Consider the following 21,194-nt stretch of genomic DNA (forward strand, 5'->3'; position numbering starts at 1 on the left):
ATGGGGAAATCATCGCTTTCTCGGTCCAAATCGCTCTCGCTGCTGGTGGCCATGATTGTAAACAATGTTCAGATGTGAGGAGCTCCACAACCCGTGACGTCACGTGCATATCGTCTGCTACTTCCGGTACAGGCAAAGCTTTTTTATCAGCACCAAAAGTTGCGAACTTTATCGTCGATGTTCTCTACTAAATCCTTTCAGCAAAAATATGGCAATATCGTGAAATGATCAAGTATGACACATAGAATGGACCTTCTATCCCGGTTTAAATAAGAAAATCGCATTTCAGTAGACCTTTAAAGTGCGCCTCTAACGCTGACAACATCGGCACTTACAGTATTTCATATTTCTGGACCTAAAAATGATGTCTACAGGTAAAATTCCCAGCAAAATAGACGTGGTCGTGACTAAGGATGTATACGAAGTACCGGTATTTCTAGAAATTTAAAAGTTCTGAAATACTGACACGACTATCGGTACTTTTTTAATCCGGCTGACCGTCGTATTTATGAAATTCACACATGGCTCTCACATTAAGAGTCGACCCTTTACCGCCCCACTTCCGATTACGAGGTAGGCGGAAGTAAACATCATTTGAGGAAATTATCAAACATGTCTGCCAGATGTATGGTTGCATGTTGTAGCAATAAAAACAAAATAAGGTGACAGCCTGTATACATTTCTCAATAATGGGAACATGAACAAAATATGGACCTCTCTAGTCAAATTGACAAAATGGGACGGACCAAGAAGAAGGGAGTGTAATTTGCAGGAAACAGTTGATTAATTCTGACTTTTAAGAAGAAGATTTTTGATTGGAGTTTAAATGGAAAAAAATATAAAAGCTCAAGACAAATGCGATTCTTAAAACTGGGAGCATCCTCGAGGAGAGAAAACGGAGAAAGAAGAGCAGATCCAGCGATTAAAAAACTGTGAAAAAGAGAATACCGTAAGTCACCAGTGTTCTTTTTAGCATCCTCTTCTATTAATGTTTTCCTCAAGATACTTAAGGAAATGCTGAAAAAGTATGGGGAAACAGGCTATTGTGTCTATGTAAGGGGGCTGGAAGAGCAGAGAAGCCCCGAAATGGTGATTTTTTATATAACTTTTTTGCCCTTAATGTTCTAAAGTAATCATGGACCGGAGTGACAAAACATGCAAATAAAGTGATCAAAATAATAATTTTACAATCGTTTATCCACACTTTATATCCTGGGAAAGAGGCTCCATATCTATAGGTGACATCAAACCAAGAGGGGGGAACATATTGAGTCTGGTGCTTGGTTGGTTGGTTGACGTTGTATACATGTAACATGTAAACAATTTCAACATGACCCATCACATATTTTCATTTTTCTTTACATGTCCAAAAAGGAGTAGGAAGAAGCAGTGCTTATTTAATCATTCCAGGACCAACACATGTTCACACATATTCCATCCCATTTCTACTGCTTGTCCCTCTCTGGGTCATGAGGGTGGCTGGAGCCTATTCCAGCTGTTTAATCTGATTTAAAAAAAAAAAATTGACAGAACAATTTTTTTGTTTTTTTTAAACAATTTTAAAGCTTTTTGTTTAAATTATGTCGCAAATTTTAAATGGGTATAAATTTGAATAACATGTTATTTTACTTATTTAAATCTGTGACATTATCGGATGACAAGGCCTTCAAAATTGTCAACATTTTAAAAAACATTTCATGTTTATTGAGAAATTGGAAATGTTTTTATGCCCTTCAAAAACTTAAGGACTTTTATGACCTGTTCGGCTTTGAAGATAATGAAATCAAATGTCCCTAGAGGGTTAAGAACATTTAGCCTGAACAAAAAATTGGACAACCTTTTAGGGATTTTAATTGTACAAGGAAACTACAGTATTTGAGTGCGTACAAATCTTATTTTTACACGTTTTACTTTAGTTGTGTTGAATTATCATTGATAATATCAATACAAAAATGAAGCAGCTGTTAGTTGTACAGTTTTTTCCACATCAGGATGTGAATGTTTATTCTTGTTCCCACTGTCCTTGAGTAGCCCAAACATTCCCCCCCCCCCAAATACAAATTAAGAAATCACCTCTCGATTTTATTGCTGCCTTAAAACTAAACAATGACCTTCTGTCTAGACAACATTTTGTCACGGCACTTGATACCAGTTGAAAGTTTCCCTGCAAATGACAAAACAATCTGATTGCCATGCTGCATCATTTTGGTGTTTCAATTCAATGGAAATCAATGATTGAACATGTGTAACAGCAATGTGACGTGTTGGATTAGCGAGCGCAAACATCATGTCAAAGGCAGAGAGTTGTCTATGGGAAACAAGCAGTTTCAAATACACACAAAACTTGGCACTGTGAGATGAGTTAGGGGGTCGAGGGCACCTATGGGAGACATGCAGTCCCAGGACATTTTGTGCATGGAAAGGGAAAAAGAATGATGAATGGGGTTGTGTTGGAATTCCCTTGACAATTACTAACACTAAAATGCCATTATCCCTTCTATAAATAACATGCGCTTGTAAACATCCTCCATATGGCTCTCTGCTGCTATTCTGCTTCATCAGCGAGGTTTTAGGCTTTATTTGAGGCTCGTAGCGTACCTCCGCTCTCTCAGTGTCTGCCCTGCTGCAGCATGCCTGAACACGTCTAAAGAAGTGTCACACTCTCTAACACAGTGAGCTGTGCAGCTCCTTTCATTCCTCTGGTTTTACACATACAGTATTTTTAACACTTAGAGATGTGCCGATCGATCTGCCGTCGGTCAGTATCGGACGGTTTTTATGAAAAAGCATGTAATCGCCATTGCCAATAATGCCTTTAATTGACAATCACAAAAGCCGATCCTCTCTGGCTAATAATGCATTTATTTTTAGTCCCCCGGTTGACTAGCCAGCCCTAGTGTGTATCTCCATAGTGTGGAAACACTCCCTTAAATTATCAATAATCCCCTTCCATTACAGCATATAACTGCATTTCTCAACTTCTTAAGTTTCATTATGAAGCATTAGGACGGTGCTAAACATGTAATACACTGAGTACAAGCAGGAGAAGGCATGCGAGCTAAGCAACAAGTAAATTAATAAGAGTTAGAGAAAAGATAATATAACAACAACACTGTGCGTCTATTATTATTGTATATATACACTATATTACTATTGTCGCAGCCAGATGAAAACGGCATGTAAGAGGATTGATCCATACATTTGTGGTGTAGACACCAATGGGAGTATATGATTAATTAATTTAATACTTTTTATTTTCTTACAATCATTTTTATTTTATATTTTATTTTACAAAATCTGAGAAGAATTCCTTGGACACAGGAGAACATTGAAGGCAAAAAGCATTTCAATGTGTAATAGATCATTGTTATTGATTTTGTTTAGTTATTGTGTACTATTGACTTTGCTTTGCTCAAAGAGTTGTATGTAATAAAAGAAAATAAGGAAACAGTTTACGTATTGTGTTGATAATGTTCCACAGTTAATAGCACTCACCATAAATAACTGGGAAAATTTACAGTCAATTCATGTGATGGGTATTGGTATCGGCTGATCTCACTCAGGGATAATTATTATCGGCGTCGGCAGCATAAACCCCCGATGGGACCATCCCTAATTGTAGTAATTTAATACATGTCGGCGTGGGTACTCACTGGTACTGACTTCTTTGATCATCTCAGCTGAAGAGTGACATCCGTTGACTATTCGTCGACTCCACAGCGATAAATCCTTGCTGGTTTCGGCTCGGAAAAGATGAGTCTCTATGCCGAGACGTGTGCCGGTCCGAGTGGCAAAGAAGAGCTCGGTGCCCGAGAAAGGAGAACCTCTGTCGGGCCCGGAGTGCACCAGACTGGACAAACACAAATATTGTTTCAATCAGAACTTTAATTTTGCATTGCGTGAATTTGTGGTAGTAAAGCTGGACCCACCGCGTGGCGAGAAGTGGATACGTGTGTGCTGGGCTCTGCCAGGCCTCAGTGCTTGGTGGCAGGCTGTCATAGAGCAGCAGGTCTTTCTCCGTCATCACCACCAGCACAGGCTTCCAGCACTGCTTCTCACTCTCACTTTGCTGCACAAACACATGACTTGCCTTTTCAGTAGAGAACATTTCCCTCCTCCATTGTGTTTGACAAAATGTATTTGTATCATCACATTATAATAAATAAAATAGCCAACATCTGCACAAAACACAATTCCTGTATTATTTGCACACACATTTAGAAAGTGGTACGAAATCCAAATATGTAAATAATGCCCCATTCCTCTACATATATTTATATTTAGTTAGATGCAGTAAGGTAGGCTCCCTTCATGAATTATAATACAGTAACTCGGGGTCTCCCGTTACGCTCTGAAAAACAAATTTTTGGAGCATATTTTGTGGAGATTTTTCTCTTTTTCACTGTACTGAAAAAATATAAATGTTGCCTTCAAAAGTAACTCAAGCTAGCTTTGCAAGTTTAACATTTTTTTTTCTCAAGCTGCTGTCCCAGGGGAGACATACACTTTGAAACCCTTGTTGGAGTAGAAGTGGACAGATCGATATAAATATTGAAAGTATTGATATCAAGAGTTGTATTGGTATCGGGTATATGGTATGGTATTTAGTTGTTTATACTGTTGTATTGTTGACAGTGTTTATTTGTGCATAATAAAATTGTTTACAAACAAAGTGGTAAGTTTGTGGTTCGCTTTGTAACGATCGTTGTGTTCCCAGGATGCGGAAGGACAGGTAGAAGACAGCTCGCAGGTAGGACAAGTCTTCTCAATCCTTTAAGCAAGGGAAAACACTAAAAGGAGATTGTGCCGCTGGGAAAGAGCATGTGAAGCTTGAGGCTGAATTAGCATGGAAAATAGCAAGGCCTAAAACCTAAATTGTTGTGTGAACATCGACATAACAAACGCAAACGGCTAACAATGGACCCGCAAGGTTGGCAAGGTGACACTCGAATATAAAGCTCTCTGATTAGTGATCAAGAGCAGGTGAGCCCCCTGATCAGCAGGTGCTGTAAGTAAACAGAAACCAAATGAAATAAGAACTTAAACAGCGGAGAACTATGACAAACAGAAAACAAGACATGACTAGATTGACAGGTCAGGACACAGAAGACCATATTCTTTCATATGATTAAGTGAAAAAAGCTGAGGGGCCAGAATCACCTTGACAGAAGTCTGTCACCGTGCACCTTCATCCAAGGTCAGCACTCTGGGTGGAGCAACCCTTAAAGGGGAACTGCCATTTTTTGAAATTTTGCCTATAGCTCACAATCCCACAAATCTGTACTGAGTGAAAAACATGAACAATCAATCATATTACAGTATCTGTAAAGCATTAGCCCACATTTCATGTTTTGTTTGTCTCAACAATACATGTAGTTGTAATAACAAGCATAATGTGTGGCATGTATCATGATCAATATTAAAGTGCCTCACTCGATGGACAATTGTCTGTTTGGTCCAGCTGGCCAGGAAAGGTTTTTTTCGAGTTCATTTTGTGTAAGCACTCCATTTATGTTCGCATAGCTTGGCTCCAAGTTCCACATTTGCAGCTTCTGTCTGCTGAAACATTTTACCTTCTCATTCTTGCTTCTATAACCAGCAGTTCATCATCTGTATATTTAAGTTAAAAAACATATGTTTGTAAACCCTCATTTGTCCAAAAATAGCCATTTTGTTGTCTATTACCAAGTTTGCCATGATTAGAATACACAGACGTGTTTGTTTCCGGAAGTTGGAAGTACGTTGCTATGGGAATGGACAAACATGCACTGAGGAAATAAGTTCAGCTAATTCATAAAATGACCAAAATACAAACCCTGTTTCCATATGAGTTGGGAAACTGTGTTAGATGTAAACATAAACGGAATACAATGATTTGCAAATCCTTTTCAACCCATATTCAGTTAAATATGGTACATAGACAACATATTTGATGATTTTTTTTTTTTTAGCAAATAATCATTAACTTTAGAATTTGATGCCAGCAACACGTGACAAAGAAGTTGGGAAAGGTGGCAATAAATACTGATAAAGTTGAGAAATTCTCATCTAACACTTATTTAGAACATCCCATAGGTGTGCAGGCTAATTGGGAACAGGTGGGTGCCCCAATTGGGTATAAAAGCAGCTTCCATGAAATGCCAAGTAATTCACAAACAAGGATGGGGCGAGGGTCACCAATTTGTAAGCAAATTGTCGAACAGTTTTAGAACAACATTTCTCAACGAGCTATTGCAAGGAATTTAGGGATTTTACCATCTACGGTCCGTAAAATCATCAAAAGGTTCAGAGAATCTGGAGAAATCATTGCAATCATGCGATGATATTACAGACCGTTGATCCCTCAGGCGGTACTGCATCAAAAACAGACATCAGTGCGTAAAGGATATCACCACATGGGCTCAGGAACACTTCATAAAACCACTGTCAGTAACTACAGTTGGTTGCTACATCTGTAAGTGCAAGTTAAAACTCTGCTATGCAAAGCAAAAGCCATTTATCAACAACACCAAGGAACGCTGCTGGCTTTGCTGGGCCCGAGTTCATCTAAGATGGACTGATGCAAAGTGGAAAGGTGTTTTGTGGTCTGACGAGTCCACATTTCAAATTATATTTGGAAACTGTGGACGTGGTGTCCTCCGGAACAAAGAGGAAAATAACCATCCGGATTATTATATACGTGAAGTTCAAAAGCCAGCATCTGTGATGGTATGGGGGTGTATTGGTGTCCAATGCCCATGGGTAACTTACACATCTGTGGAGGCACCATTAATGCAGAATGGTCCATACAGGTTTTGGAGCAACATATGTTGTCATCCAAGCAACGTTATCATGGACGCCCCTGCGTATTTCAGCAAGACAATGCCAAGCCACGTGTTACAACAGCGTGGTTTCGTAGTAAAAGAGTGTGGGTACTTTCCTGGCCTGCCTGCAGTCCAGACCTGTCTCCCATCGGAAATGTGTGGTGCATTATGAAACGTAAAATACAACAGCGGAGACCCCAGACTGTTGAACGACCAAAACTCTACATAAAACAAGAATGGGAAAGAATTCCACTTTCAAAGCTTCAATCATTAGTTTCCTCGATTCCCTAAACGTTTATTGAGTGTTGTTAAAAGAAAAGGTGACGTAACATAGTGGTGAACTTGCCCTTTCCCAACTACTTTGGCACGTGTTGCAGCCATGAAATTCTAAGTTAATTATTATTTGCAAAAAAAATTAAGTTTATGAGTTTGAACATCAAATATCTTGTCTTTGTAGTGCATTCAACTGCATATGGGTTGAAAAGGATTTGCAAATCATTGTATTTCGTTTATATTTACATCTAACACAATTTCCCAAGTCATATGAAAACGCGGTTTGTACGTTAAATATTGTTCATATTAACTATGATGATGAACATGTATGATACTAAATTATATATATACATATTTTCTTGCAGTGAGTATATCAAACATTGATGAAGGGCTTTGAAGGCTACAATGGTGATTCCCATCAGCTGCATCTTGCAAGCGTTTTTTTTTTAAATCATCTTCGGAATCCTGAAAAAAAGACGTGTTGTTGTCTCTTATAATGATTGTGAATGCAAGAAAACAGGGGTTCCTCTTTAAATGTGGGCGTTCGCAGTCAAAACTGGCCATCTCCCATCGACATAAGTACTTTTTCTCTTATACATTTCTGAAGCTTAGAGCTTAAATGCGTGTAAATGTGTGAATTTATTTCAAGTCCAGAACCAGATTCTACGACGATTCTACGATTCTTCTACGCTATTGTATATGGGCAAGAGGATTTACATTTTTTCCACTTCACTCCTGGCCCTAATGTGTAAATGTTGTGTGTCTATCTGTGTTGGTCCTGCGATGAGGTGGCGACTTGTCCAGGGTGTACCCCGCCTTCTGTCCGAATGCAGCTGAGATTGTTTAGAATTGTTAATTTTTTTTAGTTTTATCACAGACTTGTATATACAGTATATTTAATGTTTGCATCTTTTTACTATGACTTAGCCTAATCTAACAGCATATGGCGGGTGTGGTGTTAGGTTTACCAGTTTTAATAGCAAAGGGCTTAATATTCCTATAAAACAAAGTAAGACATTACATCATCTCCATCATCTCGGCGCCCAGGTAATTTTCTTGCAAGAGACTCATCTTAAAACTTCTGATCACTTTAGGCTGAGTAGAGGATGGATAAAACAGATTTGCCACTCTTCATTTCGGGCAAATTAAGGGGAGTTTCTATTTTGATACGCAAATCTGTTCCATTTGTACACTGGAGGGGTATTCTTGATCCCAATGGGAGGTATGTTTTCTTCATGGCCAGATTTCCAACACCTCAGTAGCCATTGTAAATGTTTATATTCCCCACTAAGAAGATGACATATAATTTGTATATTCTATACAAGTTATGAAAAAAAACTCAGGTAGAATAAATTGACGAGTTTGACACAACGCATATCTCTGTTAGATAACTTGTATGCTTCCTCTCGAAACCTAGACACTTAAAAGGAAAGGCTCTGTCTACAGGCAGAACTTGATGTCCTTGCGACAGACCGTATGACTGAACAAATGCTCCATTCAAGATCTCAGTTCTATGAACATGGCGATAAAGCTGGTAAAATATTAGCTCCTTAACTATATATATATCAGCATCCCATTATATTATGCATATACAACCGGATTCAGGTATAGTTAGTTACAGACAATCTAGACATCATTAATGTATTTAAGAATTTCTATTTCTGTTCTACTCATCTGCTTATTGTTCAACACCTGACCTAGATAATTGTTTTGCCAATCTGGACATTCCCTTGGTTGATCAGTCCGCTGCGTTAGAGTAAGAGAGACCAAAAACTGCTGTGGCATTAAATGTTTCAGCGTTACCCCAACAAAATGGAAAATCACCAGCACAAGAAGACTATCCTCCCAAATTTAAAAAAAAATGGGCATAAGTTATCCATCCATCCATCCATCCATCCATCCATCCATCTTCAACCACATATCCGGAATCGGGTCGCTGGGACAACAGCTCCAGAAGACACCCCCAGACTTCCCTCTCCAGAGCAATTTAGCAGCTTTCTCCTGGAAAATCCCGAAGCATTCCCAGGCCAGAGAGGAGCTGTAAATCCCCCCATTAGGTCCTTGGCCTGCCGCTGGGTCTCCTCCCAGTGGGACGTGCAACGAAGACCTCCCTAGGTAGACGCTCGAGAGGCATCCGCACGACGTGCCCGAACCACCTAAGCTGGCTCCTTTCCAAGCGAAGGAGCAGTGGCTCTACTCCGAGTCTCTCTGGGATGACTGAACTTCTCACTCTATTTCTAAGGGGGATGCCAGCCACCCTTCTGAGGAAACTAATTTCGACCGCTTGTGTCCGCGATCTTATTCTTTCGGTCATGACCCACACTTTGTGACCATAGTTGAGAGTAGGAATGTAGATAGCTTGGTAGACCGAGAGTTTTGCCTTCTGCCTCAGCTCTCTTTAAGTATCTCGAGAGCTGGGCATAAGTTAGCCCCCTATTATTGGACATGTACAATGAATGGTTTGAATTTGGCCGCCTCCTGCATCCTCTTGACAAAAGGCAGGGACCCTTTGTTGTGCACTTCGAATCACCCTTTTAGCCTGTTAAAAGTGCCATGTATAATAATGTGGCCAGAAATAGTACCGCAAACACGGTCAAAATTCTGTAGTCCCCTCCAGCTCTCCATGACTGAGGTTGCCAGATACGCAGCTGCATCTAAATCCTACTCCAAGGAACTTCAAAGGGCAATCGGCGAGTCCTAGGCTGTAGCTTTTTCTTGTTTATGCTTCTTGCAAGATAGTTTACTAAGTAATTATGCCACTATGGGGGGGTTGGGGGGTAGTGGCCTGCGGACCTGCAGCAAAGCGGCGTGTGCCAGGACCGGCTTCGAGATCAGCGACAAGTGCGTAGATGGCCCACCTGAGCATTTTGGAGCGAGAGCGAGAGCAAGAACTGACACAAGAACCGATGGCCGAAAAGCACAAAAAGAGACACTTGTTTAAAAAAAAAACATTGTTCAGGACCATGAACACAGCTGATTGGTGGTCCGAAGAACCTGGAAGCGCAAGACTTCAAAATGTGGCGCTGTCTTTTACTGTCGATTAGCCAAATGTATTTGGAAAGTTACGGAGCAACATTTTCTTTGGGAATCGCGACAGATAGTTTGCATTACCCTGCTAAAATGTCTATTTTGACCGTATGGACCACTATTGAAAAAATTACATGCAATAATTTATAAAATATTATATATTGCATAGGCCTATTTTTATGGCAAGTCAAGGCCAACAGTAAAATTACCGCCATGTTTTGTTCAGCATAACTCCATGTTCCATCTAACCTGACGCACTGCATTGTCTTCCATGTACGCACATCACCATCTTTCAGTGCAGAGAGCAATTCTATCAGTCAACCCACGTTACGCATAAAACACGTTACACATAAATCATACATGTACTACCATACCAATCAATACACAAAATGATCAAAGGGACTCTCATTGAGCTATCAAATATATTATTATGGCAAACATCCATTAAGATGAGGATAAAAGGACTGTAATGCCATTGTAATTTTCTGCTCTGCCCCTCTCTCCCTACAGTCTTCTCCAAGGTTTCTCGTTGTTGTCATCCCGCTGGGTTGAGTTTTTCCTTGCCCTGATGTGGGATCTGAACCAAGGATGTCGTTGTGGCTTGTGCAGCCCTTTGAGACACTTGTGATTTAGGCCCATATAGATAAACATTGATTGATTGATTGAAATTAAATATCAAAAAAACAAAATGCACATTGTTGTTTCATTTACTTGAGTGTAGGAGAAGATTGTGACCAAAGCAATAGGTTGCAGTATCGGCCGTGCTTGGACGAACGTTCAGTACATACAATGAGTTCGGCTAGTGAAGCCATTATTGAAATATGTGACTATTTAGTAGAAAATACTTGTAAAATGTAGCGTCTGTCAATTGATTCAATAGATTTTTTTGACAGTTAATATCATACTTTCAGCCGTCATGCACCCCCTTTGCACGCATATTTTTTTTTTTTTACACAGCCCGAAAAAAAGCTGTCACGGCAAAGTCCGCCTCATTAGTAATAAGCCCGCCTTCATTCCAGACTTCAGAAGTCTGCATAACTTCAAGGACGTAAAAAACCGTTGAGCACAAATAAGAACATAGGGCCCTTAAGAGAATAAGCGTTGAACACAGGAAAAAGCAAAAGGATTTGAATGAGATCCAAAACCTTGAATACTTTTTGCTTTTGTTGACGTATTTTTTACTGTGGGCTCTGAACCGAGGATGCCGTTGTGGCTTGTGCAGCCCTTTGAGGCACTTGTAATTTATGGCTATATAAATAAACATTGATTGATTAATTGATTGATGGATTACTGTAATTATGTTTGTTGAGATTGTTACATTGTTGTACATTGTTTGTTATCGATAATATTTGTTTATTGATTACAATTGTTTTTATTTATTATGCATTTATATATTGTTCAGTTGTTCAGAAATGGTTTTGGTTTGTTGATACAAATATTGTTTTTGCTTTCCTAATATGTTGTATTCTTGTAAACATAAAATACTACAAAATCATTCAATGATCTTACAAAAAGTGCAAGTAAATAATATCAATATCAGTTTTGACAACAGTGGTCATTTTTACTTGCTATCAAATTGATAAACATTTGCAGTACCACTGTGGACAATTGTATTGTTAATTTGCTGTTCCAATGACAATATAACCTCCTTTGCCAAGATAATGTCACATCAGACTTATACAGCTAGAGATTTAGGACATGCTATCAGGACTTTAGCAGAACAGTTCGGCATTCTGACTTTTGACCTTTGCAATATGACAAAGTTGTTGATATCTGCATTGAAAATACTGTATCTTATTTCTCCACACAAATACAGGACACAAAAGTTAATTCATGACACGTTGAGTGTGTCCATTATAGAGAATGTAATACGATAAAAAAATATTTCCAATGGTTGATCAATAATCTTAAAAACATAATTCCAGACAAATGTTAGTAGTGCACTCCTTTCCTCCATCAAGATATGTCTTTTTTGTTTTAGTTAAGTTTGCTTTTTTGTCAAAGTACATTGTATTATTCTTTCCTGAGCACAACAGACATCATTAATTGTAAAACAAATGTCTATTGCACTAAGAAAGTTAAAGTTAATGTACCAATGATTGTCACACACACACTAGGTGTGGTGAAATTTGTCCTCTGCATTTGACCCATCCCGTTGATCACCCCCTGGGAAGTCAGGGGAGCAGTGGGCAGCAGCGGTGCCGAGCCCGGGAATCATTTATGGTGATTTAACCCCCAATTCCAACCCTTGATGCTGTGTGCCAAGCAGAGAGGCAATGGGTCCCATTTTTTAAGTCTTTGGTATGACTCGGCCGGGGGTTGAACTCACAACCTACCGATCTCAGGGCGGACACTAACCACTTGGCCACTGAGTAGGTTGTCAGTGTGCTTCTATGCAGACACCTTTCTTATAGTGAATGTCAGAGGATGATGGTTGTCTGCTAAAAATGCTAATTCATTTGTGGTGCTGTTGCATACGTACGCAGTTAAGACATTTTCTTCCGTGAACATCACTTAAAACCTTTTTGTTCAGAACACACACAGTTAATCCCGTAAACCAGTGCTCACGTGCATATATGCCAAACAACAATGCTTGGCATTCAACATTACAATTCTTCATAACTCCTCTTTCAGGATTTTTATCTGCAGCCCAGCTATGGAATCCTAAGCTACTCTTTGAAGTTTGAATGTCAGGGTTTTATTGGATCAAGGGTCACCTTTTGAACTTAACGAGAATCTTTTGCTATAGCGGCAACAATGTTTTGCAATTGACAATAAAATATTGGAAACTTTATTTGGCCAATAAAATTTTTTTGAGTAAGTTTAGTTAAAGTACCAATGATTGCCACACACATACTAGGTGTGGTGAATTTTTTCCTCTACATTTGACCCATCCCCTTGCAGTGTGCAGCAGCGGTGGCCACAACAGGGAATCATTTTTGGTGATTTAACCTCCAATTCCAACCCTTAATGCTGAAGGTGTCCTTTTTATAGTATTTGGTATGACTCGGTCGGGGTTTGAACTCATAACCTACCGATCTCAGTGCAGACACTCTTAACCACTAGGCCTTCTGCCTCACCATAAAGAGGGTGAAAAGTGTGAAAATGAGCAAAACAAATTATCCATGTTTGTAAATGACACTCAGTCATTTCATGCAGAAAGCATTTAAAAAAGTACAGTGGTAGCTTGGTTTTCCTACGACTCGCTTTATGTATGATTCGGTTTTCGAGATATATGTTTGCCAACATTTTGCCTTGGTTTGCGTATACCACGCCAAAACATTGCAACTAACAAACTAGTCTTCGGCCCAAACAAACAACCCTGAGCTAAGGTGACTCAATCGTTTACCAAGTACAACTGCTAAATATGTGGCCAAACAAAGTTGGGAGTAACAGCCTTTTAATAAAGAAGGTGACAAACACGTGTTCCTTAAGTGATAAGATTTTGCAATATAAAATTTCGCCAGGGAATTATTTTAATTCAATTGCATTGTGTTTTTGATTGCAACGTCGTTAAAAAAGGACATAAAATTAAAGTATATACACTTTCTCTTAAGAACTTTTTCGACCCCATTTACTCTAATTATAACTGCTTTTTTTCTAGATTGTAATCCTGGTATATTGCCAAGCTTTTCCCATGAAAACCAAATAAATATTATTATTGGCGATTGAAAAACAAGAAAATATTGTAACTCAACCAAGTCCTGTTTTCTCACTCATTCTCGCTCAGTGACCACTTCAAAAATAATTTTTTTGTGTACTTGTCTATTTTATTAAAATCAATATTATCCTGAATTATTGACCTATTCAAGGCCGTAAAGGTCCAACCTCAAATATTACAATCTGCAGCTTAAGTTTAGTAATATTGCATATTTTGTCATTTTTAACAAAAAGACCATAAAACATCAACTGTATCAACTTTATGCGAATAGATAGAGCAGAAGTAGTGAAAAATATTTCTAGCATTGAAAGTAAAAATATTAGTTTATTACCGACTTATGACACTTATGAGGGGGTCCCTTTTGGGTCCAAAGAGTACATGTCCATCCATCCATCCATTTTCTACCGCTTATTCCCTTTTGGGGTGTATAATTACATCTTAAAGTACCAGTAGAGTGGAAAAACAAGTGGACTTTATATGCTTAATTGTGTTTCACTGCATTAATTAAACCAGATGGTTAGTTTGTATTTTCATCACCTAGCAACGCTGCTGATCCTGTAGTGTCAAAATAAGACTGCATCCGTTTAGCACTCAGCTTCTAAAACTTATTGCTCATCTTCTTTGTGTTCGGTCTCAAAATATAAGGTTCTGGATCATCATTTTTTTCCCAAAGTCGGCACAACTTGTTGGTGATTGGGAAGGGCTCTGGTTCCTAGAGTGATGTCACGCGACCACGTGACTTGCTTCCTCATTATTTTTTCAAAATGGCACGGGAATCTCTGGGAGATTGATACCATTTTGATCATATCTATTTATTCGCAATTTTTGGAAGTCTTCTGTTGTAATACATCAGATACACATGATAATAGCTTTAATATAGAGGCAACTTGTTGTTCAGTCTATTGGTACTTTAAGATTGCATAAGGGTTAAGAAAGAATGTATAACAACATGTATAGGTGGAGTCTGCACTCATCGCCATCTTTGCCAACAAGTCCAAAAAAGCTTAAAAAAAAGTTAAATATTTATTAGTTCATTTAATTTGCCATTTGTATGTAATTTTTCATTGTTTTCATCATGAAAGACTACAATTATTCTCTATAAAACATGTTTAGCGTTTGGAATAGATTAATTGGGTTTACATTATTTCTTAAGGAAGAATTGCTTTGGCTTTTGTATAATTCGGAATGGATTACTGAGCTACTACTGTATACTTTAATTGCTCCATAATGGCCTAAAATAAGCGCCTTATAATAGAGTAATCCCTTTCAAAATGAAAACAATTTAAAACATAAATGAAACCCCCGGTTTTGCAAACTTTACAACTGACACACAAACACGTCATGTGACATGGACACACACACACACACACACACACACACACACACACACACACACACACACACACACACACACACACACACACACACACACACACACACACACACACACACACGCACACACAATCACATTCACACAAAAACATACACACACAAACACACTCACACAAACACGCACACACGCACACACACACTGCTTACCTTCCCAGCTAGCCATCCCAGATGTCTTATCTCTTTGCTGCCAGCAACCCCTGACCTGGTTTTGTGATGGATGACCTCAGCCAGTGCCCGCTGTGATCAGGTGACATGACGGTTTATATACATACTTACACCAAATTAGACACACATATTATTCAGCAAAAGGCTATAAAACTTTAAAAGCGACCTGGGCCAGTGTGGATGTGACAGCATGCATGGCTGAGAACCAAGTGAGGGCAGATGGTTGGTCTGGACAGCGCAGCACCACAGTGTGTCTGGCATCAGGGGAGTGCAGTTCCACTTGTCTGAAAATGTAATTTTATTAGAGAGGTGAAAAAGTGATATTTAGGATCCTTTTTTATCCTTTTTTTTTTCTTTCAGCCAAACGATAACCAACTGTACCAGTTTGACATCTCATCTTTTACTTAACTAATTTGTAAGAAGAATTAAGTAGAAACAATGTTGTTGCTGTGCTTACAAATCAGTCAGTTCCTAACACTGACACTGTCTCTGTGGACCATTTCTCACACATTTCTTCAACTAATCTCCTTTTATCATATTTCTAGGCTCAATAGACTGGCATCTATGGGATACTTCAAACAGGTCTTTGAATGTGTTTTCAGTGAATATGAATTTTAAAAAGGTATCGGTGGCAGGATTCATTGTGCATAATGCACCACTTCACAGTGTAACATCAGGCTTGTTAAATCCCTCGACTAGAGGGAATAATATAAATAAACGTATGAGAAGGCAAAGGTATTTTCTCTTGAGTAAGTGAGCACGTGCGGTATGATTGCCTGTAGCTGAGGACAAGATGAAACATGTTACTAAACGTAAGAAAAGTCGATTATGTCATATTTGGAGCTTATGCCAGACCAAAAAGGACTGTAAAAAACATTTGTGGTGCACCCAATGTAACCAAAATGCTATGGCTCAATGGGCAAATAGTTGCTAAAGTCACGTCTGCACAGACGCTTTGCTTGATGGCAGCCATGTTTTCCAACCATCCATCCATCCATCCATCCATTTTTTACCGCTTGTCCCGTACGGAATAACGGGGGGGTGCTGTATGTAGCCTATCTCAGCTGCATTTGGGCGGAAGGCGGTGTACACACTGGACAAGTCGCTACCTCATCGCAGGGCCATCTTGCTCTAATCTTACACACATGTGCTTGTCAGACCCCAGAAGGTTTGCCCCAAATGTTGTAGTGATTCGGCCAAAACACCCTAAAGTTAAAGTGGTTGTTTTGTTTATAATTAAAATGTGTGAGACATTTGAAGTCAATTCAACTTATGGGGTCAAACATTGATGTTTAAAGGGGACATGCATTTTTGGGGGGACAGACATCAAAGATTCTTTACCACAATTTCTTACAATTTTGCTACTTAAAGCTCATTCTAAATTGTGAAAAACTGCAAGTACGAGGCGGCTAGGAATGCATGTATAGGCGGGTCATCTAGTTCAGTTCAGTTCAGTTTCAGTTTATTTTGAACATGCATAGGATACAATGTAATGCATCACACAATTCCAGTTGTTTCATTACAGCACGTCCAAAAAGGAGTAGGAAGAAGCAGAGCTTATTTAATCCTATGCCTTTTCATACCATAACAATTGTATCCAATTTCCTCGTTCTCTGTAACAGAACAGTGAACAAATAAATAATAAATAAAAAATATACATATTAAATACATAAATAATGTTCATCTCAATAACAAAATTAAAAAAGGAAAAAAAAAAGGGTTCAAGATGTTCATCATAATTTTTGTACTGTGTACTTTGTGAACACTTGTAGTTTGAACAGTCTCTTAAACTGAATCGTATTGGTGCTTTGTTTGATTTATTTGGTTAATCCGTTCCATAATTTAATTCCCTATACTGATATACTAAAGGTTTTAAGTGTTGTCCGAGCATACAAATGTTTTAGTATAAATTTTCCTCTAAGGTTATATTATTCCTATATTTCTATTCATCTTAAAAAAAACATCCAAACACTGCCAATAACGCTGCATTTACATGCCATGACCTGCATAATAATCAAACTATAGCGATATTGTTACAGGAGCTAACACAGAGGAACTATTTTCAGTGACACGGCGCCTTACTCCCAGAGACACTAACACTGCTCCTCTGGTCAATAGCTACTTAGCTTCTGCTGAATCGACTCTTGACTTTGTAAAAGTTAAAGCTGGATTGGAAATCATGCCTCGCACTTGTATAATACAAGGTTGTGGCCATAAATTAAGAAGTTGGTTAACTTTGACATTCAACTTTGACCCAAAAACATCACTAAGAAGTAGGGTTGCATGATAGTGAAGTTTTGCCATCCATCCATCCATTTTCTACCGCTTATTCCCTTTCGGGGTCGCGGGGGGCGCTGGCGCCTATCTCAGCTACAATCGGGCGGAAGGCGGGGTACACCCTGGACAAGTCGCCATCTCATCACAGGGCCAACACAGATGGACAGACAACATTCACACTCACATTCACACACTAGGGCCAATTTAGTGTTGCCAATCAACCTATCCCCAGGTGCATGTCTTTGGAAGTGGGAGGAAGCCGGAGTACCCGGAGGGAACCCACGCATTCACGGGGAGAACATGCAAACTCCACACAGAAAGATCCCGAGCCTGGATTTGAACCCAGGACTGCAGGACCTTCGTATTGTGAGGCAGACGCACTAACCCCTCTTCCACCGTGATAGTGAAGTTTTGTTTTTTCAAAAACTGTAAGCTGTGATCATTAAAATTATAACAAATAAAGGTTTGACATATCTAAAATTGCATGTAATGAGTTTGTATCACATATTACTTTAACATTTGAAGCGAATTTCTAAAATTAATATTGTTTTGCAGGATATTAAAATTTTGTTGAGTTTCACCTGTACCTTCAGCATGTTCATAAAACATTACGAGAGTTTTTTTCCCGATGTTTTAAAAAAAGTTTTATTTGCAAATAAGATGACTCCCCATTATCTGCATTGTTAGCCACCTCTTGCTCGCAGTTTTTCACTATTTAGCGAAAAGAGAAAAACCTTTGTGTTCTGGTCCCAACAAAATTCTCCAAAAAATGCATTTCCCCTTTATAAACAGTATGTACACCAAAAACAAATACACCACAAACATCATGTGGTGTATTTGTGTGTGTATATATATATATATATATATATATATATATTTATATATATATACACACATATATATATATATATATATATATATATATATATATATATATATACTATACTGTTATGAGGTGGCGTCTTGTCCAGGGTGTACCCTGCCTTCCGCCCGATTGTAGCTGAGATAGGCGCCAGCGTCCCCCGCGACCCCAAAAAAGGGAATAAGCGGTAGAAAATGGATGGATGGATGGATGGATATATACTATATATTACCAAGTAAACGCCCTTGGGCAAATAACCGCCCATGTCCTAATAGCCGCCCGGGGTTTGAACCCATTTTGTGAATTAAACGCCTCTTCCTAATAACAGCCCACAACTGATGGACGGGAATACTTTAAGGGGGAAGAAGAACAGACAGTTTGACTTAAAGTTCAAGCTAGCAGTTGTGAAGTATGTGGAGCAGAATTCTGGTTTGGCAGAGGCCAGGCAGTTAAACGTTGACCCAAAATATGTACGCGAATGGAAACAAAAAAATGGAGAACTACTATCTCAGTCGGCAATCAATGGAAAACGGGCACGCTTATCTGGCCGAGGTAGGAAGAAAGTGAGCGACGAGCTTGATGCTAACTTGTGTCAGTGGATACATCACGTTCGTTGACTGAACCACTGTGTGTCCCGCAAAATGATCCGCATTAAGGCCAAGGAGTTGTATGCCACCGTGAGTGACACGAGAGACACAGGGGTGGTGTTTGGTGCAACGAGTGGCTGGCTTAATCGATTCCTGCATCGGAACAACTTTACCCTCAGGAGGAGAACAACTGTTGCACAGAAGGACGCTCCCGTCGAGAAGATTGTCAACTTCCTCGTTTTCTCTACTAAACAGATAGAGGCCAAGAAAATCCAGCCCAAGAACATCTTCGCCATGGATGAAACCACCGGCCACAAGAAGGCACGCGTCACGGTCCGTGACGCGTGGTGGCTCTTGCAGCCAAAGCAGACGGGACAAAGCTGAAGCCTTATATTGTGTTTAAAGGCGCTGTCCGTGATGTAAAGGCTATGCAGAGCATCCCCGGGGTGATCATAGCTTCCTCCAAGAATGGCTGGTTTATTGATGACCTGACAAAGGATTGGCTCCAGAGGGCAGTGGGGAAATTTCAGTTCGGACCGAGGCTACTTGCATGGGACTCGTACCGATGCCATATAGCGAGGCCATGAAGGCAGGGCTCAAAATGGGCTACAACCTTACAATGGCTGTTTTATCTTGAGGTTGCACAAAGTACCTGCAGGCCCCCAATGTTGTGTGGAATGGCCCTTTCAAAGCGCAGCTCCGTGACTACTATGATAACTGGATGGCTGGTGATAAAGAAAAGACTTACACCAAGTCAGGGAACCTAAGAGCCGCTTCACGCCGCCTCCTGGTCGACTGGGAGCCTGGGATGCTCTGGATCGGGACACTCTGATCTACTCATTCAAGGTAGGCTGGCTGGCTGTGTGTATGTGTGTGTGTACGTGTGTTGCAAACAGTAGCAATAGCTGACGGTGGCAGCTGATGGAAGTGAGGACCAGCTCATTTACTGCCTCAAGGAGGGATAGCCATGTCAGGCAGGCAAAGAGATGCTGTTGAGGGCTAAACAGCAGGGTGCTGCTGTGGTTCAGGAAGAGGAGGAGATTGATGAGGAATAGCAGTCCCTCAATGAACTTGTGATTGAAGAGGAGGTGATGATGAGGGGGGTGAGGGAGAGGAGGGGGAGGAAGAGAAAGAGGAAGAAGGGGAGGAAGAGGAGGAGGAGGAGGAGGAGGATGAGTGGGTTTGAGTTGTAGTTGGGTTTGCGTTTGCTGCAGTATTATTGTTTTGATGGTTTTATAGAGTACTTGGTACCATAATTTAAATTTTCCTGTATGCTGCTTTATTTAAAACTTGGAATACTGTAGCCTTTATTTTATTTAAGTGACGCTATTAATGTTCTGTTTTGATGGTGGGTTTTACACTTGAGTACTTGGTACCATAATTGTATTTTTCCCGGTAGGCTGCTTTAATTAAAAACGTTATTTATTTTCAGTATTGGTATTATATTTGACAATTGTTGCACTACTGCCATGTTGAGGTTTTGTTGATCTCTTGTTTTTTGATAGTGTTGTTTTTTTGTTTGTATGTTTACAAAAGCTTTTACATTTAAAGTTTTTTATACGAAAAAAAAATACTGGACAGTAACCATTATAACCAAATAATGGCCTGGCGCAGGCTGGTGCAAAAATAAATAAAAGCCTTGTGCAAATAACCGCCTGCTTCTTTTAAACGCCCGTTTCCAAAAATGATTTTGTGAAATAAACTCCCGGGCTACTATTTGGTAATCTACGGTGTATACATATATATATTAATTGCACAGCTACGACATTAGAGGTGCATGTTTTGACACAATTTCATTTTTAGCTTTGGGTATTTTAGTTTTTTTCACAACAAACATATCAAAGTAAATGAATAAAATGTTGACATCAGGAACGCTTAGAGAAACTGAGGTCAATGACATGTGGGACACAGCCAACGAGGAAATGGCTACTTTCTACTTCAACACTCCCCAGTGTGAACCGGACTGCATTCCTGGTTTTGAATGTTTACCACCAACCAGGCAAACGTTGACTGTTCTCCAAACCAGATATGCTTTCTACAAACAATTTTTTTTTACACAAAGAAACTAGGGGATTTATATGAAAAATTTGTGATTTCATCACAATGGTATTCAGGTTCAGGAGTTACTTGCTTGCAGGTTAAAAAAG

General features: G+C 39.4%; 1 protein-coding gene across 1 annotated transcript in view; it reads right to left on the bottom strand.

Moving 5' to 3' along the window:
• sntb1 (syntrophin, basic 1) overlaps positions 1-21,194 on the bottom strand; it is a 144,492-nt gene that overhangs the window by 41,927 nt on the left and 81,371 nt on the right. Inside the window, exons 3-6 of the mRNA XM_061916150.1 lie at positions 15,488-15,605; positions 15,304-15,393; positions 3,930-4,069; positions 3,654-3,850 (exon numbers count right to left, since the gene is read on the bottom strand). Coding sequence (XP_061772134.1) covers positions 3,654-3,850; positions 3,930-4,069; positions 15,304-15,393; positions 15,488-15,605 — 545 coding nt within the window. The remainder of the gene's footprint in view (positions 1-3,653; positions 3,851-3,929; positions 4,070-15,303; positions 15,394-15,487; positions 15,606-21,194) is intronic.

Source organism: Nerophis ophidion, linkage group LG11 (genome assembly GCF_033978795.1).
Source record: "Nerophis ophidion isolate RoL-2023_Sa linkage group LG11, RoL_Noph_v1.0, whole genome shotgun sequence".
NCBI classification, from domain to species: domain Eukaryota; kingdom Metazoa; phylum Chordata; class Actinopteri; order Syngnathiformes; family Syngnathidae; genus Nerophis; species Nerophis ophidion.